We start from the raw sequence: 11,172 nt of genomic DNA on the forward strand, positions 1-11,172 counted from the left end.
CCCGCCGAGCGGATTGGCTCAGCTCCTCGCCCCCGCCCCGCCAACCGCGCTCTCTCATTGGTCGTCGCGGGAAGGGGGCGTGTTCCCGGAAGTGCGCGGGTACTGGGACCTTTCCGGCGCCGCCGGCAGCCGCGGGAGCAGCAGCGGGAGCAGGAGCCGGAGCAGCAGCGGGAGCTGCAGCGGCAGCATGGCCGCCGTCCCGCCCGACTCCTGGCAGCCGCCCACCGTCTCCATGGAGACCACGTAAGGGGCGGGGCCGCTCTCCCCGGTACCGGCAGCGGGCGGCCCCTCCTACCCCCTCGGCCCGTGCCCCATCTCCGGTACCGGGAACGCCTCGGTCCCTCCCCACCCTCTTCTCCGGTTACCGGGCAGCCCCCGGTGTCCGTTACCCCCAGTCCCCCGGTACCGGACAGTCCCCAGTCCTCATGGCTGCTGGGAAACTCCCAGTATCTCCCGCTACCGGAGAGCCCCTGGTGTCCCCCCGGTGTCTGTTACCCCCAGTCCCCCGGTACCGGACAGTCTCCGTTATCCCCCAGTACCAGCCAGTCCCTGTTGTCCCCCCAGTACCGGACCGTTCTCTTTGTCCCCCAGGTCCTACTTAGCCCCCAGTCCTTCCCCAGTACCGGACAATCCCCATTATCCTCCCGGTACTGAACAGCCCCTGGTTACCCCACTCGGTACTGGACAGCCCCCGGTTTCCTCCCACCTGGTCCTGGGCAGCCCCCATCATCCATCCCCTGCCAGCCCCGTGTCCCCCCCGGCTCTGGTCTGAGCCCCCGTGGGAGGCACCACGGGGTGACCCCCCCCGGTGCCGTTTGGCACAGGATGGGCCCACTGGTGCTGGAGCTGTACTGGAAACACGCCCCCCGCACCTGCAAGAACTTCGCTGAGCTCTGCCGCCGCGGCTACTACAACGGCACCAAGTTCCACCGTGTCATCAAGGACTTCATGGTGCAGGGGGGGGACCCCACTGGCACTGGTGAGACACCCCCCCTGTCACCATGTCCCCTCCCATGCTGGGGGACCCAGCTGATCCCCCTTGTCCCCTCCCCAGGCCGTGGCGGTGCCTCCATCTACGGGAAACAGTTTGAGGACGAGCTGCACCCCGAGCTGAAGTTCACTGGTGAGTAGGGACCAGCACCGGGGCGTCAAATGTCCCACCTGGGGGGTGGCATGTCCCCCGTGTCCCCACCCATGGGGCATGTCCCCACCCACCCCCACCCCACACATGTACCGCATATTCCCTAAAACCTTGGCCAAGGGGTGGCATGTCCTACATGATGCCAGGACCTTGGTCATGGGGTAGCATGTCCCCTGTGTCCCCTAAGATCCCATCCATGATGTGGCATGTCCTCCAGGACCCTGGCCGTGAGGTGACACGTCCCCCAGGACCTCAGCCATGGGGTGACATGTCCCCCATGATGCCAGGACCTTGGCCATGGTTTCACGTGTCTCCCATGTCCCCCTGAACAGATGCCATGGTGTGGCATGTTCCCTGTACTCCTCAGAACCCCATCCAAGGGCTGACATGTCCCCCAGGACCCCAGCTATGGGGTAACACATCTCCCGTGTCCCTCAGAAGCCTGGCTATGGGTTGGCACGTCCCCCAGGTTGCCAAGAGCTTGGCCATGGGGTGGCATGTCATATTCCCAAGAGCCCCATGTGCTGTATCTCCCACACTACAACATCAAACCCTCCAACAAACCCCCCAAAAAACGCTAAACATTAACGGTGTCCATCTGTCTGTCCATGCCAGGCGCTGGCATCTTGGCCATGGCCAACGCGGGGCCGGACACCAACGGGAGCCAGTTCTTCCTGACGCTGGCCCCGGCGCAGTGGCTGGATGGGAAGCACAGCATCTTCGGGAGGGTGTCCCAGGGCATGGCCGTGCTGGGCAGACTGGCCATGGTGGAGACCAATGCCCAGGACCGGCCCCTGGACGACGTCAAGGTCATCAAGGCTTTTCCTTCAGGATAACAGGGGGGAATCGCAGGGTTCCCCCCCTCCCCATTTGTAGCATTTGGTTGTAATAAAGGTGGGAAGTGGGGGTGAGCCCCCCCTTGGTTTCTTTAGGGGAGATGTGGTGGGGGACTTGTCCTTGTTATGGCTGGGGACAAGGGGGTTTGTGTGTCCCCTCCCAAAAAGGTTTGTGGGTGCCTGACCCCCCCAGGGGGGTGTCTCTGCAGGCAGAACCTGGGCATGGAGGGCTCCCACCCAGCCTTGGGGGCACGGGGCTGTCACCAGCTGCACAGCGGGGGGACATGGGGATGAGGATATGGGGACGTGGGGATACAGGGATGTGGTGACATAGGAACACGGGGACATATGGACACAGGTATGGGGACACAGGGACATGGGTATGGAGATACAGGGACACAGGCCAGGCCCCAACATATCCATCCCCCCCACAAAGTGTTCTGTGACCCCCGCGGGTGTCCCGTGTCACAAACCGCCAGGTCACTGTGCTTTGGGTGGCTGGGAGGGGATGGCAGTGCTGCCCCCACCCCAAACCTGGAGTCCCCACATGGCACTGGGGACCCCAGAGACTGGCACTTTGTGTCCCCGTACACAGGGGTGCCAATGCCAGCACACTCTATGTCCCCTCCAGCACTGGGGGCTGGGGCGGCACCCAGAGGGGTCCCGCAGCACCGGGGAGGATGGGGGGGGCTCTGGGTGTACCAGGGATCCAGGGGGATACCTGGGAGGGGATGGACAGCCCCCGGGTGATACCGGGGGGTATTGGGGCCAACACCGGGGGACCGGGGCGGGGTCCTGGGGGTCTGGGGGCAGCCCCGGCGGCGATCCCGGGGGTGGTGTCGCTGGTCTGGGGGCGATCCCGAGGCTGTGGGGGTGATGCCGGGGGCCGGGGGCGGTACCGGGGGCGATCCCGAGGATCTGGGGGCGATGCCGGGGGCGGTACCGGGGGTGGTGCGGGGGCGGTCCCGGGGTCCCCGGGGGGCGGTATCGTAGGAAACGCCGGGGCAGCCCCTCGGTGCGGTGCCGGGACCGGTGCCGGGGCGGTCCCGGGGCGGAGCCGATCCCGGTGCCGGTGGCGGGGCGCGGGGGCGGCCGGAGCGGGGCAGCGGCGGAGCTGGGGGCATGGCGGGCCTGGGCGCCCCGGAGCCGGGCAGCGGCCCCGGCCCCGTCCCGGCCACCCGGGTGGAGCTGACGGTGTCCTGCAGGTACCGGGGCTGCGGCGGCGGGGAGCGGGGGGCGCCAGGGGGTGTGCGGTGCTGGGAGGCACTGGGAGGCACTGGGGATGCACCGGGGAAGCGGGAGCCAGTCTGCACTGTAGGATACTGGGAGAACGGGGAGCACTGGGGGGCACTGGGGGAGCAGGAGGTGGTTGGTGGTTTGGGATACTGGGAGGCACTGGGAGAGCGGGGGGAGCACGGGAGGGTGGTGGGTACTGGGGACACTCAGTGGTGGGGGGCACTGGGAGGTACCGCAGGTGTGGGGTGCTGGATGCCACTGGGCGAGCGGGGAGCACTGGGGGGGATGTGGGGGGCACTGGGGAGGGGTGCGGGTACCGGGAGGGGTGGGGGGAGCAGGGGTGCAGGGCCCTGGGGGGCTCTAGGGACGGGGGGCGCACGGAGGGGGGTCCCTGGGGATTGGGTGGGGGTCCGGGGGTGCCAGGCTGCCCCCCCGCGTCCCCCGCGAGGGGGATCCTGCCCCCCAGGAACGTCGTCAGCCCAGGTGGCAGCCCAGCGGGACTGGGGGGGACACACGGCTGCTGGGACCTGTCGCTGTGGGGCTGGGGAGCAAAACGGGGGGCTGGGAGGGCAGAAATGCCACCGACCCCCGCTCCGGGGGTGACAGGGAACGTCCTGCCCCCCCGGTCCCCTCTGCACCCCCTCTCTACAAGCTGGGGGCCTGCCGGGTCGGGATGCTGGGGTGTCCCTGGTCCCCCAGCCCCCTTGGGTGCCCCCCCGGCCGTGCTGGGTACCCTGCGCTCCCCCCTCGGCTGCAGCGGGTGCCCCCCCAGCCGTGCCCCCCCCGGCCGCGCTGCCTGCAGCCGCTCCGACCTATTTTCCTGCCGCTGCACCGGGGACCGGAGCGAGTCCCGGCGGGCGGAGCTGCGGGGGGGGACGGGGACGGGGTGTCCCCCCCGCGGCCCTGGGCACCGACACACGGCGGGGCACACCCCGACACATCCCTGCGCACCCCAGCACAGCATGGGCTCACGTAGCCGTGCACACCCTGACGTGTCCCTGTGCACCCCCTGACGTGCAACAGGGAGCACATGCAGCTGTGCACACCCCGACACACGGCTGGGCCCCCCAAAACACAGCAGGGAGCACACATGGGAGTACAACACCCTGACACTTGGCTGTGCACACCCTGGCACACAGTGCGGAGCACATGGAGCTGGACACCATTGTGCACGCCAGCACACGGCCCTGCACGCCAACACACGGCTGTGCACACCAACACACAGCCCTGCACACCAACACACAGCCCTGCACACCAGCACACGGCTGTGCACACCAGCACACGGTTGTGCACACCCGACACACGGCCGTGCACACCAACACACGGCCGTGCACGCCAACACACAGCCCTGCACACCAGCACGCAGCCCTGCACACCAGCACACCCAGCCGTGCACACCGCGACACGTGGTGGTGCACAACTTGTGCACAGCCGGGTGTACTTCATGCCGTGCATCACAACCACACACAGCATGGCGTGTACCACACTCACCCAGCCGTGTGCTCACACTTATACACACAGTCACACCGACCCTGTGCCATGTCCTACTGTCCCATGTGCGTCATGTCCCACTGTCCTGTGTGTGCCATGTCCCACTGTCCTGTGTCCCCGCAGGCAGCTCCTGGACAAGGACACCTTCTCGAAATCGGACCCGCGTGAGTAGGGGCTGGGGGTTTGGGGGTGTCAGGGGTGTCGGGGGGCTCAGGGGGTGTTGGTGCTGGGGTGTCCATCCCCTGACCCGTGTCCCCCTGCAGTGTGTGTGCTGTACACCCAGCGCCCCGGCTGCCGGCAGTGGCGGGAGGTGAGTGCCCGGATGGACGGACAGACGGATGGTTGAGTGGTTGGGGGAGTGGCGGATCCCTCCTGCCCCCCACCCCTCGCTGGGTGCCCTGTAATCAGCTGCTGCTTAATTGAGGGGCCGTGATGAGCGGGCGGGGGCCGGGCAGGACGCGGTGCCAGCCCCGCGCGATCACAAAGGGGCACCTGGTCCCGCCGTGCCTGGCCCGCGTGTCCCCTCCCGCCCCCGCATCACCTCGCGTCCCACATGTCCCCTGGTGTCCCCACCCCTCGCTCCATCCCCCCTTTGGTCTTCATCTGTCCCTGTGTCTGTATGTCCCAATGTCCCCATCTCTATGTCTCCATGTTCCCATATCCATGTCCCTGTGTCCCTGCATCTCTGTGTTCCTATATCACCATGTCCCTGTGTCCCCATACCCACGTCCCCCTGGTGTCCCCATGTGCCCTCGTTGTCCCCATGTCCCCGTGTCCCCAGTTTGGCCGGACCGAGGTCATCGACAACACCCTGAACCCCGACTTTCTGCGCAAGTTCGTCCTCGACTATTTCTTCGAGGAGAAGCAGAACCTCCGCTTCGACCTGTGAGTGTCCCCGCTGTCCCCTCAGTGTCACCTCCCCAGCCCCTGCGGTGGCTCAGGCTGTGCCGGGGGGTACCAGGGGGGTGCTGGTGTCTGTCCCTGTCCCAGCCGTGTCCTCGTCACTATCCTGTCCCCGAGGCCACCCTGTCCCCACTCCCACCCCATGTGTCCCCTGCTCTGTCCCCAGGTATGATGTGGACTCCAAGAGCCCCGACCTCTCCAAACACGTAAGCTGGGGGGTTGTCACTGCTCCCCACTCCCCGGCACCGCTGGGGACAGGGCTGGGGACAGAGGCGGTGACATGGTGGCTCCGCAGGATTTCCTGGGCCAGGCCTTCTGCACCCTGGGCGAGATCGTGGGCTCGGCCGGCAGCCGCCTGGAGAAGCCCCTGACGTGAGCCCACCCCCCGTGCCTCAGTTTCCCGGGGGGCCCGTGCTGGGCTGGCTGCCCGGTGTCCCCATGTCCCCCCCAGTGCTGGCAGGGCGCCCGGGTCCTTATCCGGGTGTTGGGGACAGAGACCAGACCCTGGTGACAGCAGCCCAGGCTCTGGGATGGGGCTCCTATGTCCCCCCCCAGCCCCTGCCTCAGTTTCCCCATGGTGGGGGGACTGGCTTTTTTTGGGGGGTGTCCCCTCCGTCACCCCTCACTGTGTGTCCCAGCAGGATGGGGACAGTCACCACGCACGCGCGGGGCAGGAGACCAGCTCCGGCCGTCTCCAACGGGTGAGTGTGGGGGTTCCCAGCCCTGGGGGGGGACACACACCCCCTGGTCACCGTGTGTGTCCCCCCCGGCAGCGGCATCCCCGGGAAGAAGTGCGGCACCATCATCCTCCTCGCCGAGGAGCTGGGCAACTGCCGGGTGAGCTCCGGGGAGGGGGGACAGGTTGGGGACACCCCAGTGCCGTGTTTGCAGGGGCTGAGACCCCCCCCAGGGCCTTCCTCGCCTTGGGGCGAGGAAGATGAAGCTCAGGCTGAGCTGTCCCCATGGTATGTCCCATGGGTTCTTCAGCCCCTCCAAGCTCCTGCAGCCCTGGGGGGTCCCCTGGGGGGGTGCGGGGAGGTGACACCCCCGTCCCCCCCGCAGGACGTGGCCACGCTGCAGTTCTGCGCCAACAAGCTGGACAAGAAGGATTTTTTTGGCAAATCCGACCCCTTCATGGTCTTTTACCGCAGCAACGAGGATGGGACGTGAGCAATATTCCTCCCCTCCCCCCAAATGCGGTGACACCCCCTCCATCACGGCGAGGGGGGACACAGCCCTGGCCATGGGACACCTCGGGGACTTTCGATATCCCCATGGGGCTGGGCTGGCTTTGGGGATGGGGGGGGTCTCTAAAAACATCACCTCTGGCGTGACCGGGTGTGGGGGGTTTGTCATCAGGGGGGTGACCCCGTTGTCCCCCCCAGCTTCACCATCTGCCACAAGACAGAGGTGGTGCGGAACACGCTGAACCCGGTGTGGCAGGCGTTCGCCATCCCGGTGCGTGCCCTCTGCAATGGCGACCACGACCGGTGAGCACTGTGTCCCCGCCGTGTCCCCTCCTTGTCCCCTGGGTCCCCACTCTGCACCCTCTTCCCCCGTCTCTGTGGTCCCCACGCGATGCCCGGGCCCTCCAGCATCCCGCGCTGCGTGCCTCAGTTTACCCATCTGGGTAATGGGGCTTCAGCTGCACCACGGAGCCATCCCTGGGGGTGGGTTGGGTGCGTGTCCCCCTCCAAACCGGTGTCACCAGCTGCGTGTCCTGGCAAACCCAGCTTGGCGGTGGCATTGCGTCGCCGGCTTGGCCCCGTGTCGGACGTTGCTGTGGCAACGGGGGATAAAAATAGGGATAAAAATATCCCGCTGGAAAAGGCTGAGGAGGAGGAGGAGGAGGAGGAAGGAGGAAAAGGCCCCACGGAGGCGTCAAAACAAACCCAGGGGGACCCATGACACCCCCTGGGGTGGGGGGTTTGGGCTGCTGGGTGGTGGCTGTGACCCCCCCTTGCCTTGCAGAGCCATCAAGGTGGAGGTGTACGACTGGGACCGCGATGGCAGGTGAGCCGGGGGGCTGGTGGCGTTGGGGACCCCCGTGCCACCCCAGCCGGCGGTGACCCCCCTCACCCCGCAGCCACGACTTCATCGGGGAGTTCACCACCAGCTACCGGGAGCTGGCGCGGGGACAGAGCCAGTTCAACGTCTACGAGGTGACACCAGAGAGCGGGGGACCATGGGGGGGGGTCCAGCTGCACCCATGGGTGTCACAGTCCCTGTGCCGCACCCCTGAGCATCACAGTCCCCAGGGTCCCCATGCTGCACCCCCAGGGTGTCACGGTCCCGAGTCCCAGGGTCCCCACACCGCAGCCATGGGTGTCGTGGTCCCCAGGGTGCCCCTGTCCTGCACCCCTGGGTGCCACAGTCCCCTGCGCTGCACCCCGGGGTGTTAGCCCCCCCGACAGGGTGCCCCTCTGCACCCCGCGGTGCCCTGTGGGGAGCAGCTCCCATCCGCCCCCCAGGTGGTGAACCCCAGGAAGAAGATGAAGAAGAAGAAATACCTGAACTCGGGGACGGTGAGGACAGGGGGACACAGGGAGGGGACACTGTGCGGGGGGCGCAGCCGCTGTCCCCCGCTCAGCCCCCTGTCCTGGCAGGTGACACTGCTGTCCTTCGCCGTGGAGTCCGAACACACCTTCCTGGACTACATCAGGGGCGGGTGAGCGAGGGGGGGACACGGTGCTGGGCGTCCCCGGCACCCACAGCTGCTCCCTTGGGCGCGGGGGATGAAACCTCAGCACAGGGAGATTCGGGGTGCTTGGAGTTTTGGGGGGGGAGATGCATCCAGTCCGGTCTGCGGGCTGAGGGCTGGCTGGGGAGGGGGCTGCCCCCCGCACCCATCCTGCGTCACCCCCCCCATGTCCCTAACGCCACTTTCCCCCCCTCCCAGGACCCAAATCAACTTCACGGTGGCCATTGACTTCACCGCGTCCAACGGTGAGCGCGGGGCTGTGGCCCCCCCCGGTGTTATTTAACGAGGTGGGGGGTCATTAAACTGCAGCGGGGGGGTGTCTGGGGCCCAGCTGACCCCCCCGTGCCCCCAGGGAACCCCTCACAGTCCACCTCGCTGCACTACCTGAGCCCGTACCAGCTCAACGCGTACGCCATGGCGCTCACCGCCGTGGGCGAGATCATCCAGGACTACGACAGCGACAAGATGTTCCCGGCGCTCGGCTTCGGCGCCAAGATCCCGCCCGACGGCCGCGTGTCCCACGAGTTCCCGCTGGTGAGGACCTGTCCCCGAGGGTGGGGACGGCGGGGCTGGGGACACGGCGGCGTTGTCACTGTCCTCGCCCGGCAGAACGGGGACGCGGCCAACCCGGCGTGCAGCGGCATCGCGGGCGTGCTGGAGGCGTATCACCGCAGCCTGCGCAGCGTCCAGCTCTACGGACCCACCAACTTCGCCCCCGTCGTCAACCACGTTGCCCGGTAAGGGGGTCCCAGCGCCCTCGGGTGGGGTCTTGTGCCCACCCCGGTGTCACCTGTGGGGTGTCCCCTGCCCAGGTCGGCGGCAGAGGTGCTGGATGGGTCGCAGTACTTCGTGCTGCTCATCATCACCGATGGCGTCATCTCGGACATGGCGCAGACCAAGGAGGCCATCGTCAACGTGAGTCCTGGGGTGCCCCTGGATGTCGGGGTGCAGGGACCAGCCGGGCTCAGGGGACTCTGAGCCATCTGGGGTGCAACACCCCAAGATGGGTGCAGGAAGCAGATGGAGATGTGGGGTGTCCAGAGATGTCAGGGGGCAAGGACCAGTGGGTCCTTGGGGTGCTGTGAGTTGTTGGGGTGCAATAACCAGCTGGGGACCCCCAAGATGTCGGGGTGCCCTGGCCAGATGGGGCTTGGGATGCCCCTGGACAGGGTGCAAGGACCAGGATTGTACTCTGAGCCATCCAGGGTCCCCACGATGGGTGCAGGAACCAACGAGGGATGTGGGGTCCCCCAAGATCAGGGTGCAATAATCTGCCAGGGATATCGGGTGCCCCAAACTGGACCAGCAAGGACCAGCTGGGGTTGGGGTGCTCCGAGCCACTGGGGCTGCAGCAGCCAGCTGGGTGCTCGGGGTGCAGTGCGCTGTTGGGGTGCAATAACCGGTTGGGGACCCCCGGGATGTCAGGGTGCCCTGGCCAGCTGGGACTTGGGGTGCCCCAGGCAGGATGTTTGGTGACAAAACACTAAATTTGGTGCCTTTTTTCCCTCCTCCCCCCGCCGCTGCAGGCTGCCAAGCTCCCCATGTCCATCATCATCGTGGGGGTTGGCCAGGCTGAGTTTGACGGTAAGGCTGGGCCTAAACTGGGGAGCAAACCCTCTGGTGGTGCTGGGGGGGTCCCGTGTCCCCCATCCCAACCTGGCTCAGCAGCCCCCGTGTCCCTGGGGGGCCAGGGGAGGTTTTGAGGGGCACCGGGGAAATACGAGTTGAGTTTGTCGAGGCACAGCGGGGTTCGCCATGAGCTGCTGTGTGTGGTTATGAGCGGAGGCTGGATGAGCCCCCCAGGGTGTATTTGGGGGGGACACGGGCAGCACCCCCCCCAGCAGCCAGCTGCTCTGCCACCGGGCAGCAGCGAAGCCAAATTAAAGCTCCCCCAGTAATTAGCAGCGATGAATCAGCCCCGCTCCCCTGCCCACACGTCCCTGCCTGCAGCTGCCGGGGCTGGGGGGCTGCCAGGTGGGGCTGGGGGGGCAAAGGGGCCGCACCCTGGGGTGGGGGGGCTGCTGACCCTCCTTTGTCCCCCCCCAGCCATGGTGGAGCTGGACGGTGACGACATCCGCATCTCGTCCCGCGGGAAGGTGGCCGAGAGGGACATCGTGCAGGTACAACCCCCCCCCGTGGTGATTGGGGACCCCCCCCCGGTATGGGGGTGGCACAGGGGGGGTGTCCTGGGGACCCCAAATCTGCCCCATCGTGCCTGGGAGCCAGGGACTGGTCCTGGCACGGAGGGACGATGAGATGGGACATTGCGGGGGCACTGGGATAGTGGGGGGACATGGGGAGCTTTGGGGGGGCACTGAGACATGCAGGAGGGCACTGGGCCATGGAGGGGATGTGCTGGGATATGGGGGGACTGCACTGGGACATTCTGGGGGGGACACTGGGGCTTGGGATGCACCTGGATGTGGGGGTGCACTGGGACAGGGCGGGGGGGTGTACTGGGACATGGTGGTAAACTGGGATTTGGGGACACACTGGGACATCAGGGGTGGGGAGGGGACACCGGGATGTGGGACATGGGGACACAACAGGCCACACTGGCCACAGGGAACCAGGCCCTGCCCCGCCCCCCCAAAATCCCACTATCCCCTCTTGTCCCCCCCAGTTCGTCCCCTTCCGTGACTACGTGGAGGGGGGCGGCAGCGCAGGGCTGAGCATGGCCCGGCTGGCCCGGGACGTCCTGGCCGAGATCCCCGACCAGCTCATCTCCTACATGAAGGCCCGAGGGATCAAACCCCAGCCCGCAACCCCCAGCCCCGACCCCCCCGGCCCCCCCGTACCGCCCCAGCCCTGACCCCCCCTCCGTCACCCCCTGTCCCCAGCTCTGGGGGTTTGTCCGAGCCCTC

The 11,172-nt window shown here is 67.2% G+C and overlaps 2 protein-coding genes across 2 annotated transcripts; both read left to right on the forward strand.

The window, feature by feature from the left end:
• Positions 1–91: 91 nt before the first annotated feature.
• Positions 92–2,072, forward strand: PPIL1 (peptidylprolyl isomerase like 1). Its single transcript, XM_065649261.1, has 4 exons — positions 92–243; positions 825–979; positions 1,055–1,123; positions 1,757–2,072. Exons 1-4 carry the CDS (start codon positions 188–190, stop codon positions 1,975–1,977), a joined length of 501 nt encoding a protein of 166 aa, XP_065505333.1. The 5' UTR covers positions 92–187; the 3' UTR covers positions 1,978–2,072.
• Positions 2,073–3,099: 1,027 nt separating this feature from the next.
• On the forward strand, positions 3,100–11,120 carry CPNE5 (copine 5). Its single transcript, XM_065649231.1, has 21 exons — positions 3,100–3,182; positions 4,828–4,868; positions 4,968–5,014; positions 5,486–5,589; positions 5,774–5,813; positions 5,903–5,979; positions 6,249–6,308; positions 6,381–6,444; positions 6,670–6,773; positions 6,993–7,097; positions 7,579–7,620; positions 7,694–7,769; positions 8,079–8,132; positions 8,214–8,275; positions 8,507–8,553; positions 8,661–8,842; positions 8,918–9,045; positions 9,121–9,223; positions 9,835–9,892; positions 10,355–10,428; positions 10,932–11,120. Exons 1-21 carry the CDS (start codon positions 3,100–3,102, stop codon positions 11,118–11,120), a joined length of 1,740 nt encoding a protein of 579 aa, XP_065505303.1.
• Positions 11,121–11,172: the final 52 nt, after the last annotated feature.

The sequence above is a fragment of the Caloenas nicobarica genome, chromosome 21, assembly GCF_036013445.1.
Source record: "Caloenas nicobarica isolate bCalNic1 chromosome 21, bCalNic1.hap1, whole genome shotgun sequence".
Lineage (NCBI taxonomy): Eukaryota > Metazoa > Chordata > Aves > Columbiformes > Columbidae > Caloenas > Caloenas nicobarica.

What these genes read in the sequence shown, in the direction of transcription:
- CPNE5 (XM_065649231.1), top strand. Translation starts at nt 3,100, where the DNA reads ATGGCGGGCCTGGGCGCCCCGGAGCCGGGCAGCGGCCCCGGCCCCGTC. An exon ending in GCCCCGACCTCTCCAAACAC is followed by an intron (nt 5,814 to 5,902) that starts GTAAGCTGGGGG and finishes GTGGCTCCGCAG; the next exon opens with GATTTCCTGGGCCAGGCCTT. An exon ending in CCGAGAGGGACATCGTGCAG is followed by an intron (nt 10,429 to 10,931) that starts GTACAACCCCCC and finishes TGTCCCCCCCAG; the next exon opens with TTCGTCCCCTTCCGTGACTA.
- PPIL1 (XM_065649261.1), top strand. Translation starts at nt 188, where the DNA reads ATGGCCGCCGTCCCGCCCGACTCCTGGCAGCCGCCCACCGTCTCCATG. An exon ending in ACCGTCTCCATGGAGACCAC is followed by an intron (nt 244 to 824) that starts GTAAGGGGCGGG and finishes CGTTTGGCACAG; the next exon opens with GATGGGCCCACTGGTGCTGG. An exon ending in CCCCGAGCTGAAGTTCACTG is followed by an intron (nt 1,124 to 1,756) that starts GTGAGTAGGGAC and finishes TGTCCATGCCAG; the next exon opens with GCGCTGGCATCTTGGCCATG.